We start from the raw sequence: 14589 nt of genomic DNA on the forward strand, positions 1-14589 counted from the left end.
TGACATTTACTCCTGATTTGCTGACTTGTTGCACCCTCGACAACTACTGCGATTATTATTATTTGACCATACTGGTCATTTATGAACATTTGAACATCTTGGCCATGTTCTGTTATAATCTCCACCCGGCACAGCCAGAAGAGGACTGGCCACCCCTCATAGCCTGGTTCCTCTCTAGGTTTCTTCCTAGGTTTTGGCCTTTCTAGGGAGTTTTTCCTAGCCACCGTGCTTCTACACCTGCATTGCTTGCTGTTTGGGGTTTTAGGCTGGGTTTCTGTACAGCACTTTGATATATCAGCTGATGTAAGAAGGGCTATATAAATACATTTGATTTGATTTGATCAAGGAAGAGTCTCAGTCTTTGAACCACACAATAGATTACGAGACAAAACAGAAATAATGAATGACTCAGTTGACACGTGTTTAAATGTAATTTTAATTCAATAATTTTTTGTTACAGAACAATACACTTATGATACAGGATGGCTATTTGCACATAAGACAAATATGTTAATTGTAGTAGAATAAGCATTAGATGGTTTGACAGTAACTAACAAATTACTTTTTTTTACTGTGGCTTTTCACCAAGGGGAATGACAAACATGTTATTAATACTGGATAAAAAGAACGAGAACAAAGTTACCACTTAAATCTCTTATTCAACATTTAAATGCTTGATGTATGAGGACATCATCGGAGTCAGAATTTTATGAGAAATCTATGTTCCCATTCCCTCATGAGAATCTCCTACCCTTCTACAGATTTATGGGTTATATTACGGATACAAGTACGTCATGGTAGTTTGAGAAAAGTTAAACTACCTAAAAACAACATAGAAACAAATAAAAGTAGCACATGTTTAAAGAATGATACTGGAATAAATGAAATAACACAAAACTACGTTAGAGAGCCCATGCTTTGTCAATTGTATGTTCAATACACATGCAGGAGAAAAGCAAAACCAAAATAAGAGGACTGTAATAAATGCAAGACTATCACACTTAGAACTGCAAGAACATGTAAGCCTACGTCTTTGTCAAGGTTGTTTTTATATGAAACATTGGCACATATATAGCTTCATGATATAGCCTTTAAATATGTTAAATGTATGTGTTGTTGACTGACAATTCGTCTTTTAAAATCCACATGTTCACTTAACATAATCTCATGTTTATCGCTCATTGTAGTATACCCTTCATTCAATATTGGCTGAGATGATGGCAAAATGCAGAGTTTATAATGGGCACAAGTGTCAGACAGGTGAATTATTATGAAGAAAGATCAGGTGCATTAAACTGAATTGTTTTGTAATCACACAACTCACAAACCCTTTATCGTCTTATGCCCCCTTACATATTAAGAAACAAACATACATTGATTCCATTACAGATTTTGGTCACATTGTCATTCTCACAGGGGAGAGTGGGGTATGTTGAGCCATTTTTACATTCAGCCTCACTACGGCAATATAGTATTCTTTTTAACAAAGATATCTACATATATTTCAGGATGTTGTGTATCCCTGGAAATAATCACAATTCATGTAAACATAACAGTTTTAAAAACATAGTTTGTCAAAAACAAAATTGGTCTCTTTGCACAACTTATCCCAGAGTAAATTGAGCATAGGGAAAAAGTTGAGCCACCTTGGAGTAAATCGGTGGAGGTGCCCTGTGACAGTGGGTGATGGTGTTGGTTGGTCAAAGTTTAATTCATGGAATGGGGGTGAGGTATATTGTACTGTAATTTTAAAATGTATGCCTATATTCAGATATAGATGGATCTGTTAAATATGACTTACCCTTGCATTTCTTGACAAGTTGTCTGGGACAGTGATTTTGTTTCGATGTGCCAATTCGTAGGCAAGTTCACTGCATTTGAGGCTACTAAGCCCATGAAGCTGGTCTGCGATATTCTGGATATGTTTAGCTCAGACTCCATGTCATCAGATAAGACCTTGTGTGACTCTGCTACTCTATCATAGCCTCTCTTTATACAACTCAGACTCCATGTCATCAGATAAGACCTTGTGTGTCTCTGTTACTCTGTCACAGCCTCTCTTTCACACAGGTACATGTTTGTTTTCATTTTTGGCAATGTACCTCAGCATCATTCAGTACATTTTTTCATCCCTTGGTGCTTCTGGAATGGGCTTTTTCCCTTCTCTCACTTCCTTGGCTGCTCTCTCAAGAACCTAAAGGGGGGCTAGATCCCTGCATGTTTTACATTTGTATACACAGGGAATGATTAGGTTTGCTCTATAACAATACAAATGCAGTATATTGAGTTCATATGCATGACACATTGCAAAAAAACTATGCATATTATGCATAAACCTGACTAAATGTAATCATAATCTGTATGGGGTATGGTGGCCATTGGCTCAATTTACCCCAAGGCAAACATTTATACTATATTAGCCCACACAGGTACAAGTATGCGCTTTCATGCTAGGTTTAGGACCTCATATTGTAGCTTATAGAGACCCCAACTGATATACAAAACAATCCACCTTGGTTTAGATACAAGCCGCATGAAACCTATAACACAATACATTCATTTGCCCTAATTTGCTTACCACTTTGTCCATGTGTTTTTTTCTTCATAGACTCCATGAAATGACGACCTCTTCCTTAATATTTGGTCACATGGTACATTTTGTATATGGTTTCCTAGAAACAAGGAGTAGCTCAACTAACCCTTCGGCTCGACTTACCCCACTCTCCTCGACGTATTAAATTCAACCAAAGTGCTTTTAATATCCTTTAATATTGTTGTGGTTGACATCTTGAAAATGTCAACAGAACAACTTCAGTTCAGAAGTTCAAATAGGCCATGACCTTCCCTTAGTTTCTCAGGGCCAGTTGAACGTCCTCCCAGTAATCTGATAAAACTTCTGATTGAAGGGGTGGAAGAACTTCCTCAGTTTGGCCACCACTGAGGGGTCCACCTCAGGGTGGATGCGCCCCTTGCTGCCTGCCAGGCACTTGTTGAAGACATTGTTAAATCGCAGGCAGTAGAATCCCCTGGTGGCATTGAAATACAGGTTATACCGGCTGATCCTGGAGGGGAGGTTGAGGAAGCGCTCGACGAGCTGCAGCTCAGGCAGCGGGTCTGTGATCAGACGGTCGCCGTCCACAATGTGAAAATGTTCCACGGGGAAGAACTTCAGCCAGCGCTCCAAGTGCTTGGTGTAAATGCTGGTCCGTACCGCCTTATACTTTGTGTTCACATCACACGTGTTGCCGTCGATGGCCAGCTTCTCAAACTTGTGGTAGGTCTTATTCTTACGCTCCTTGCCCTCCAGCACCTGTGTATAGTCGGACACAGCTCTGGTGGTGGGCTCACGCACAATAATCAACAGCTTGATGGAGGAGTTCATCTTGAAGATGCGTTCGGGGACCTCCTCTGTGATGAAGTAGGCGGGGCTCTTCTCAATGGTGATCTGGTGGAGGAAGGAGAAGGGCATCTTCTCCCGGTACCAGTCGATGCCCCGGGCGTAGTTCTGTTCGTTGTCAAAGAAGTGGATCTCCTGCGAGGCCTTGACCACAGCTGGGTGCAAGTTGAGCATCTCCAGCAGGGCGCGCGTGCCGCCCTTGCGCACTCCGATGATGATGGCCCGGGGCAGCTGCTGCACCAGGTTGTGCAGGCGGATCTGCTCTTTGGTGGCATTGCCCTTGCGGATCTCGTGGAGCAGACCACGCTTATACTGCAGGGTCCGGAGAGGGAACTGCTCCGGCAGGTGAGGAGGGCCCAGTCTGCTCTCTATGGGGCAAATAGGCTGCAGCCTGGAGGAGGGGAAAACACAGAAAGAGACATTTCGTTCTATATAATAATTTCATAAACTTTAGAGCATTTGAAGTCTTATCATAATCTAATCATATATGATCAAGATTTTGATATTTGAAAAAAATATTAGATTATTTATATAAACTAAAATCATTCTATACTTGACATTCAACAGGCAGTGCTTTCAGCAAACAACGTACCTATCCAAGCTCCCAACCCTGGCCACTAGATAGAGGAGACTCCCAATAGCAAGGCTGCCCAACAAGAAGAGCTTCTGTCTCAGCAACGCCTGCTGTTTGAATAGCATGGCCCTCCATCAATCTTCAGGACTGCGTCTTCAGCCTGGGAACGGGAGAGCAGAGCACATAAACCACTAATCACTGGCGAGGAGAGAGACAGACTAATGTTTATTAACACACACTAAATCAAGTCTTACAAGTGATTAAGCCAAACTCACAGGAGCCTGCAAAGTGCTGCAGTGCCATTAGAGCAGACGGCTGGGGTTAGTTGGGTTCCGTTGTAAAACGTTTTGTCCGTTGCAAAACCGACTGAGAATATATATATATATACAGTAGCAGCCAAAAGTTTGGACACACCCACTCATTCAAGGATTTTTCTTTATTTTTACTATTTTCTACATTGTAGAATAATTGTGCAGACATCAAAACTAGGAAAAACACATATCAAATCATGTAATAACCAAAAAAGTGTTAAACAAATCTAAATATATTTTAGATTCTTCAAATTAGCCAACCTTTACCATGATGACAGGTTTGCACACTATTGGCATTCTCTCAACCAGCTTCATGAGGAACGCTTTTCCAACGGTCTTGAAGGAGTTCCCACATATGCTGAGCACTTGCTGGCTTTTTTCCTTCACTCTGTGGTCCAACTCATCCCAAACCATCTCAATTGGGTTGAGGTCGGGTAATTGTGGAGGCAGCACTCCATCACTCGCCTTGGTCAAATAGCCCTTACACAGCCTGGAGGTGTGTTTTGGGTCATTGTCCTGTTAAAAAACAAATGATAGTCCCACTAACTGCAAACCAGATGGGATGGCATATCGCTGCAGAATGCTGTGGTAGCCATGCTGGTTAAGTGTGCCTTGAATTCTAAATACATCACAGACGGTGTCACCAGCAAAGCACACCCACACCATCACACCTCCTCCTCCATGCTTCAGGGTGGGAACCACACATGAGGAGATCATCCGTTCACCTACTCTACATCTCACAAAAACACCGCGGTTGGAAGAAAAAATCTCAAATTCGGACTCATCAGACCAAAGGACAGATTTCCACCAGTCAGACTGAGACCACTGAGCCTGTGACAATCTGCCAGACCACTGACTCAAACAGCCCTCATACCCCCTCCTTTATAGTCGAAGCCTCAAACAAGTTTCTAAAGACGGTTGACATCTAGTGGAAGCATTAGGAAGTGCAATTTGACCCATAGACACTGTGTATTCGATAGGCCAAGCTTTGAAAAACTACAAACTTCAGATTTCACACTTCCTGGTTGGATTTGTCTCAGGTTTTCACCTGCCATATGAGTTCTGTTATACTCACAGACATCATTCAAACAGTTTTAGAAACTTTTGAGTGTTTTCTATCCATATCTACTAATAATATACATACATTAGCATCTGGGACTGAGTAGGAGGCAGTTTACTCTGGGCACGCTTTTCATTCAAAAGTGAAAATGCTGCCCCCTATCCCAAAGATGTTTTAAGACATGAAAGTCAGTCAGTCCATAACATTTCAAGAACTTTGAAAGTTTCTTCAAGTGCAATCGCAAAAGCCATCAAGCATTATGGTGAAAATGGCTTTCAAGAGGACCACCACAGGAAAGGAAGACTCAGAGTTACATCTGCTGCAGAGGATAAATTAATTAAAGTTAACAGGACCTCAGATGGCAGCCCAAATATATGCTTCACAGAGTTCAAGTTACAGCCACATCTCAACATCAACTGTTCAGAGGAGACTGCGTGAATCAGGCCTTGATCGAAACCTCTAATAAAAGGCACCAATAAGATGAAGAGACTTGCTTGGGCCAAGAAAGCAGTCAGTCTCTCACGAGAGGGTTAGCTCTCATTCCATGGCTTTTCTACAGACAATGGAATTCTCAGATTGGAACATTATTGAACATTTATGATAAAAACATCCTAAAGATTGATTCTATACAACAATATGTTTCTACGACCAGTAATCTAACTTTTTGGAATTTTTGTCCGACCTTTCCGCTGGAAGTTGCACGCGCGTTTAGATTTGTTTACCAAACGCCCTAACAAAAGGAGGTATATGGACATAAATTATGAACTTTATCGAACAAATCAAACATTTATTGTGGAACTGGGATTCCTGGGAGTGCATTCTGATGAAGATCATCAAAGGTAAGTTAATATTTATAATGCTATTTCTGACTAATGTTGACTGCGCAACATGGCAGATATTTATTTTGGCTGGTTTGGGCTCTGAGCTCCGTACTCAGATTATTGCATTTAATCTGATGTTTTGGAACTACTGAACATAACACACCAATGTAAAATGAGATTTTGGGATATTAATATTCACTTTATCAAACAAAACATACATGCATTGTGTAACCTGAAGTCCTATGAGTGTCATCTGATGAAGATCATCAAATGTTAGTGATTAATGTTATCTCTATTTATGCTTTTTGTGACTTCTCTCTTTGGCTGGAAAAATGGCTGGGTTTTTCTGTGACTTGGTGGTGACCTAACATAATCGTTTGTGGAACTTTTGCTGTAAAGCATTTTTGAAATCAGACACTGTGGCTGGATTAACAAGAATGTTATCTTTAAAATGGTGGCTAATACTTGTATGTTTGAGAAATTTGATTGATGAGATTTCTTTTGATTTGTATTTGGCGCCCTGCAATTTCATTGGCTGTTGGTGAGGGGTTCCGCTAGCGGAACAACACGACTGATTGGCTCAAACGCATTAAGAAGGAAATAAATTCCACAAATTAGCTTATAACAAGGCACACCTGTTAATTGAAATGCATTCCAGGTGACTACCTCATGAAGCTGAATGAAACAATGCCAAGAGTGTGCAAAGCAGTCATCAAGGCAAAGGGTGGCTCCTTTGAAGAATCTCAAATATAAAATATATTTTGATTTGTATAACACTCTTTTGGTTACTACATGATTTCATAGTTTTTATGTCTTCACTATTATTCTACAATGTAGAAAATAGTACAAATAATGAAAACCCCTGGAAAGTCCAAACTTTTGACTGGTACTGTATATATATATATATATATATATCTAGAAAGTTAAACTTGATCTTATTCTAGCTAATTAAACTATATATATATAAATATATATATTTAACTTTCTAGATTACTGTGACTTCCATTCAATTATAACGTTTCAGAGGATTGAGGAGCTAAAGAACAACCAGCAGTCTAGAATACATACTGTAAATTGGTGCCACGTGAAAATATTTCACCTCCAAAGTCTGGAAACAGGATAGAAATGGTATTTTTGGATGTTGTTAACTAGATGTTCAACCCATTTTGTCACACACACACACACATACACACACACACACGCACTATCATGTTCTATGAAAAGAAAGCATCACTGTGAGAAGCTGCTGCTTGGGAACAAAACAAAAATGATCAAAAGAAACAGAAAAACCTGACCTCAATTCATTGTAGGCTACACTTAATCTACTGTTGTAATCTAGAACAGGTCCTAGTATTCACAACATTATATGTGTGTTTTTTTACATTTTAGAGCGGAACGGGATTAATCCCCAGGGCCGAGTAATTTTTTTTCTTAATTACGGCTATCGAACAGGAGTACATGCATAGAAATAGAATGAATAGAATGTACAAATAATTTACTTTAATGGGGACTCCCATTATACAAATAATTTACTTGAATGTGGACTCCCATTATACAAATAATTTACTTGAATGTGGACTCCCATTATACAAATAATTTACTTGAATGTGGACTCCCATTATACAAATAATTTAATTGAATGTGGACTCCCATTATACAAATCATTTACTTGAATGTGGACTCCCATTATACAAATCATTTACTTGAATGTGGACTCCCATTATACAAATCATTTACTTGAATGTGGACTCCCATTATACAAATCATTTACTTGAATGTGGACTCCCATTATACAAATCATTTACTTGAATGTGGACTCCCATTATACAAATCATTTACTTGAATGTGGACTCCCATTATACAAATCATTTACTTGAATGTGGACTCCCATTATACAAATCATTTACTTGAATGTGGACTCCCATTATACAAATCATTTACTTGAATGTGGACTCCCATTATACAAATCATTTACTTGAATGTGGACTCCCATTATACAAATCATTTACTTGAATGTGGACTCCCATTATACAAATCATTTACTTGAATGTGGACTCCCATTATACAAATCATTTACTTGAATGTGGACTCCCATTATACAAATCATTTACTTGAATGTGGACTCCCAAATTATACAAATCATTTACTTGAATGTGGACTCCCATTATACAAATCATTTACTTGAATGTGGACTCCCATTATACAAATCATTTACTTGAATGTGGACTCCCATTATACAAATCATTTACTTGAATGTGGACTCCCATTATACAAATCATTTACTTGAATGTGGACTCCCATTATACAAATCATTTACTTGAATGTGGACTCCCATTATACAAATCATTTACTTGAATGTGGACTCCCATTATACAAATCATTTACTTGAATGTGGACTCCCATTATACAAATCATTTACTTGAATGTGGACTCCCATTATACAAATCATTTACTTGAACTGGGACTCATTGTATTCATTCTGAATTGGGACTCTAATTATTCTATTCCTATCCGGTAGACGAAACCCAGATTGATCATTTTTGAAAAACTGCGCCCAGAGACTACTGTTGGTGCTAATAGTGTAAGATCATCAATAACCATCTGCCTCAGCACATCTCCCTTGTTGTGATTAGCATACAAAATAAAACTGCTGTGTCTTTATCGTGTACAGCATGACTCGTTTGACCTTCAATGATGTAAAAGTAAAAAAGTTCCCCTGTTAAACCAAGCGGGGGCAGTATTTCATTAACTAAGAATGACATCAAAGTACTGTGACTCTCACAGACATCGCCGTTTTTTTAAAGTCTTTTATCGGGCTCCAGGTTGAGACATAATAGTGGTTTTTAGTAGTTGCAGATGTTTAATATTTTACAACAATTATAAGAGGGAGCAGTAGAACACTCTGATTTGCAAAGTTATGTAGACTTAGGATATTGACATTTGAGTCTAGATAGATCATTTTTGCAGGTCTGCAACCTACTGATGTTTGTAGGCTTTACAATAGAAAGTAACTGCTGTTATGATCAGCAAATGGAAGCCCACTTCCTCCCCAAAGAATAACCACCAACTGACAAATTACACAGCCTTGACTGTTTACCCCTGTGGACCCAGAGAGATCAGTCTCCAAAACCAATTAGCAGATGGCTTAGATCAGTGGTTGATAAACCTTTAATAGTGCTGTACCCGTTCAAACATTCAACCTCAAGCTGCATACCCCCTCTAGCACCAGGGTCAGCTCACTCTCAAATGTCGTTTTTTTGCCATAATTGTAAGCCCGTCACACACACACACACACACACACGCACACACGCACGCACGCACGCACGCACGCACGCACGCACGCACGCACGCACGCACGCACACACAATACAATACATTTATTAACACAAGAATTTGTGAGTTTTTATCACAACCCGGCTCGTGGGAAGTGACAAAGAGCTCTTATAGGACCAGGGCACAAATAATAATAGAATAATAATCAATCTTTTTGCTCTTTATTTAGCCATCTTACATATAAAACCTTATTTGTTCATAAAAAATTGTGAATAACTCACCACAGGTTAATGAGAAGGGTGTGCTTTAAAGGATGCACATAACTGTGCAATGTTGGGTTGTATTGGAGAGAGTCTCAGTCTTAAATAATTTTCCACAGTCTGTGTCAGTATTTAGTTTTCATGCTAATGAGGACTGAGAATCCACTCTCACATAGGTACGTGGTTGCAAAAGGCATCAGTTTTTTAACAGTGGGAGTTGTTTGAGTCGTCTGTTTCGGAAAAGTCAAATCAGCGTAGCCTAGTGGTTAGAGCGTTGGACTAGTAACCGGAAGGTTGCGAGTTCAAACTCCCGAGCTGACAAGGTACAAATCTGTCGCTCTGCCCCTGAACAGGCAGTTAACCCACTGTTCCCAGGCCATCATTGAAAATAAGAATGTGTTCTTAACTGACTTGCCTGGTTAAATAAAGATAAAAAACATTTTTTAAATCCTATTTTATTTTATTTGTCACATGGTTAGCAGATGTTAATGCGAGTGTAGCGAAATGCTTGTGCTTCTAGTTCCGACAATGCAGTAATAACCACCAAGTAATCTAGCTAACAATTCCAAAAGTACTACCTTATAGACAAGTGTAAGGGGATAAAGAATATGTACATAAAGATATATGAATGAGTGATGGTACAGAGCGGCATAGGCAAGATACAGTAGATGGTATTGAGTACAGTATATACATATAAGATGAGTATGTAAACAAAGTGGCATAGTTAAAGAGGCTAGTGATACATGTATTCCATAAAGATGCAGTAGATGATATAGAGTACATTATATATGTATACATATGAGATGAATAATGTAGGGTATGTAAACATTATATTAGGTAGCATTGTTTAAAGTGGCTAGTGATATATTTTACATAATTTCCCATCAATTCCCATTATTAAAGTGGCTGGAATTGAGTCAGTGTGTTGGCAGCAGCCACTCAATGTTAGTGGTGGCTGTTTAACAGTCTGATGGCATAAAAGGCTAAGCTTGAGAGCAAATGTATTTATTTCATTTCATTTGTGATTTTCATGAATAGTTAACGTTGCGTTATGGTAATGAGCTTGAGGCTATAAATAGGATCCCGGATACGGGATTACTAGTCGCAACAGGTTAATGCAGACAGAGAAGAGCTCCAACTTCGTAATCATAGCCTCAATTTTGTCCAGCACATTGAATATAGTTGTGGAGAGTCCCTGTAATGCTAGATTCAGATCATTCAGGTGAGAAAAAACATCATCATGTAAGTGGTCAGACAAGTGTAATTGTTTCAAAACATCTCCTGCCATGTCACTGATGTGTCATGAAACAGTGTTGTTTAGGGCCTCCCGCAGTGCTAGCTGTGCCACCAGAGACTCTGGGTTTGCGCCCAGGCTCTGGGGCGACGCACAATTGACCGAGCATCGTCCGGGTTAGGGAGGGTTTGGCCGGTAGGGATATCCTTGTCTCATCGCGCACTAGCGACTCCTGTGGCGGGCCGGGCGCAGTGCGCGCTAACCAGGTCGGCAGGTGCACGGTGTTTCCTCCGACACATTGGTGCGGCTGGCTTCCGGGTTGGATGCGCGCTGTGTTAAGAAGCAGTGCGGCTTGGATGGGTTGTGTTTCGGAGGACGCATGGCTTTCGATCTTCGTTTCTCCCGAGCCCGTACGGGAGTTGTAGCGATGAGACAAGATAGTAACTACTAAAATTTGTTTACCACGAAAAGGGGGGAAAAGAAAAAAGAAACAGTGATGTTTGATGAAGGCATTGTCTGTATATATTTTTTGGCCTTTCCCCAGCATTGTCCCAGCCATTTCAACGGCAGCAGGAATAATAATTTTCTCCACAATAGTATGGGGCTTGCCTGTCCTAGCCACTCGGTAGCTTCTAGCTCCTTCTTATTAATGGTACCTTTTTCTTTTGTACAGGTCTTACTACTCAAAAGTCATCTTAATTCTCGCTCCAAACACTGCTGTGGCTTATTTTTCAAATTGGCATGTTTCGTTATTAAATATCTGCGCAAGAGTGAAGGTTTCCCGCGAGAGAGTATCGGTTAATGTGATTGGATGTTAATTATTTGACTAGGCTACCTGTATTTTACATTGTGTTGTTATTTCGCTCAACACTAGATGGTTTAATTTTAATTTTGACAGTGAAACGAGGCTACTCAGGTGAGAAAAAAAATATACACCCAAATGTATAGCCCCATTGGAAAATCTATTTTTATTTGGCGTACCTCCGGCGGCATTGTGCGTACCCCAGGTTGGAAATATCCGGCTTAGATCTTCCAAATACAATACGAGGTAGCCCGTTGGATGTAGCAGGGCTTGCAAACCATCACGGATTACCAAAGGAAAACCATCCGTGAGCTGCCCAGTGAAGGGTTCCTACCAGATGAGCTAAATGCCTTCTACGCTTGCTTCGAGGCAATCAACACTGAACCATGCACGAGAGCAGCAGATGATCCGGACGACTGTGTAATCATGCTCTCCGTAGCCAATGTGAGCAAGAACTTTAAACAGGTTAACATTCACAAGGCCACCGGGCCAGATTACCATCTTAAAGGTCTTACTCACATCGGCTACGGAGAGCGTGATTACATCGCCCTATAGCACTCACATCTGTTGCTTTGAAAGGCTGGTCATGGCTCACATCAACACCATCATCCCTGGACCCACCCTGGACCCACTCAAATCCGCATACCACTCCAACAGATCCACAGATGACGCAATCTCCATTGCACTCCTCTATTGCACTCCACACTGCCCTCTCCCATCAAGCTCCTCACAAAGCTAAGGACCCTGTGACTGAAATCCTCCCTCTGCAACTGGATCCTGGACTTCCTGACAGGCCACCCCCAGGTGGTGAGGGTAGGCAACAACACATCCGCCACTCTAACCCTCAACACAGGCGCCCCTCAGCGGTGCATGCTTAGTCCCCTCCTGTACTCTCTGTTCACCCACGACTACATTGCCGCTCATCACTCCAACACCATCATTAAGTTTGCTGACGACAGGCCTGATCACTGACATTGATGAGACAGTCTATAGGGAGGTCAGAGACCTGGCAGTGTGGTGCCAGGACTTCAACCTCTCCCTCTGCAAGACAAAGGAGCCTATCGTGGACTACAGGAAATGGAGGACCGTGCAAAGTGGGTCGAGAGCTTCAAGTTCCTCTGTGTCTACATCACTAATGATCTATCATGGTCCACACACACCAACACAGTCGTGGGGCACGACAACACCTCTTCCACCTCAGGACGCTGAAAAGATTTGGCATGGGCCCTCAAATCCTCTACAGCTGCACCATTGAGAGCATCTTGACTGGCTGTATCACCGCTTGGTATGGCAACTGCTTGGTATCCGACTGCAAGGACCTACAGAGGGTAGTGGGTACGGCCCAGTACATCACTGGGGCCGAGCTCCCTGCCATACAGGACTTCAATACCAGGCGGTGTCAGTAAAAGGCCCAAAATGTTTTCAAATAGTTCAGTCACCCAAGTCCTAGACTGTTCTCTCTGCTACCGCATGTCAAGCGGTATTGATGTGCCAAGTCTGGAACCAACAGGACCCTGAACAGATCCTACCTCCAAGCCATAAGACTGCTAAATAGTTATTTAAATATTTAACCAAATAGCTACCCGGACTATCATTGACCTGTTTTGATTGAACTTTATTGAACTCATCACATATGCTGCTGCTACTGTTTATTATCTATTCTGTCGCCTAGTCAGTTTATTCCTAGTAATATGTACATATCTACCTCAATTGCCCCGTGCCCCTGCACATCAACTCGGTACTGGTACCCCATGTATATAACCAAGTTATCGTTCCTCATTGTGTATTTATTATTACTTATATTATTATGTGTTATTACTTTCCTATTATTTCTCTATTTCTTTTTTACTCACTCCATTGTAGGTAAGAGGTGTTGTCGTGCCCCATGTCGTGCTCTGCATTGTAAGAAGCATTTCACTGTTAGTCTACACTTGCTGTTTACACAGCATGTGACGAATAGCATTTCTTTTGATTTAATTTAACACATAACAGGCATGTCGAGTGGGCTTTTGACTCTCGCTGTAACTACAAAATAAGTCATATTGCCTTGCCTGGCCTCTAAAGGGACTCTAGCCAAGCAATTGCTATTTTATCAGTCTAACAATATAGGAGAATAAACCCATTTAGCCAGAGGGCCAGTTCAGTCCCCTTGTTTGTGGATTCCCATTTGGAAATGAAATGTTTTTCATTACAGGTGATATCATTGAGAGGGCTGGGGAGCGATTCACAGATCTCCTGGGGGGAGCTTTCATTTTAATGGCTCTTTGGTTTATAGAGGGTGTCATTTGCAGAACAATGCTCCTACTTACAATGCTGAAGTTGACTCTCAAAATCAATGTACTGTTTTTTGAAGTCCCAACCTACTTTAGAGTACACTTAATGTACACCCTTAGAATTCCAGGGTGTCCATTCTTTCCTATCCTCTACTACGCTATGGTCAGGGACAGATGACCTACATTTGACTCAATTGTAGGAAATCTGTGGGAAACATATTGCCCTGCTACCCCCATATCTTTAGTAGTCTTACCAAATACTGATGTATTTCAATTCCTTCTATTCACTCAGACTGTTGAATCCACAGTGTTAGGTTAGTCTAATCGTGTCTGAATTAATTGCCTCTTTCACATGATGAACCCTGACTTATTTTAGCACTGCAAAGATGTCTGAGAGACTTGTGGTCCAATTAGTTTTAGAGTAGAGTAATGTATCGTAAATTGCCTTTCAGACCAGTTTTCTTGACCCATGTTGTGAACCTCTGCAACATGATCGTGTTTGCGCTTATCAGGACATGTTAAATTTACATTTTGGTCATCAAGCAGCCTTTTTCCCACCTAATGTTGTGGGTAATAATTTATTT

General features: G+C 40.7%; 1 protein-coding gene across 1 annotated transcript in view; it reads right to left on the bottom strand.

Moving 5' to 3' along the window:
* Window positions 1-397: 397 nt before the first annotated feature.
* The window catches only part of LOC118398747 (heparan sulfate glucosamine 3-O-sulfotransferase 5-like), an 87296-nt gene continuing 73104 nt past the window's right edge, over window positions 398-14589 (bottom strand). Inside the window, exons 2-3 of the mRNA XM_035794403.2 lie at window positions 3990-4131; window positions 398-3788 (exon numbers count right to left, since the gene is read on the bottom strand). Coding sequence (XP_035650296.1) covers window positions 2855-3788; window positions 3990-4096 — 1041 coding nt within the window. The 5' untranslated portion in view covers window positions 4097-4131 and the 3' untranslated portion in view covers window positions 398-2854. The remainder of the gene's footprint in view (window positions 3789-3989; window positions 4132-14589) is intronic.

The sequence above is a fragment of the Oncorhynchus keta genome, chromosome 19 (genome assembly GCF_023373465.1).
Source record: "Oncorhynchus keta strain PuntledgeMale-10-30-2019 chromosome 19, Oket_V2, whole genome shotgun sequence".
NCBI lineage: Eukaryota > Metazoa > Chordata > Actinopteri > Salmoniformes > Salmonidae > Oncorhynchus > Oncorhynchus keta.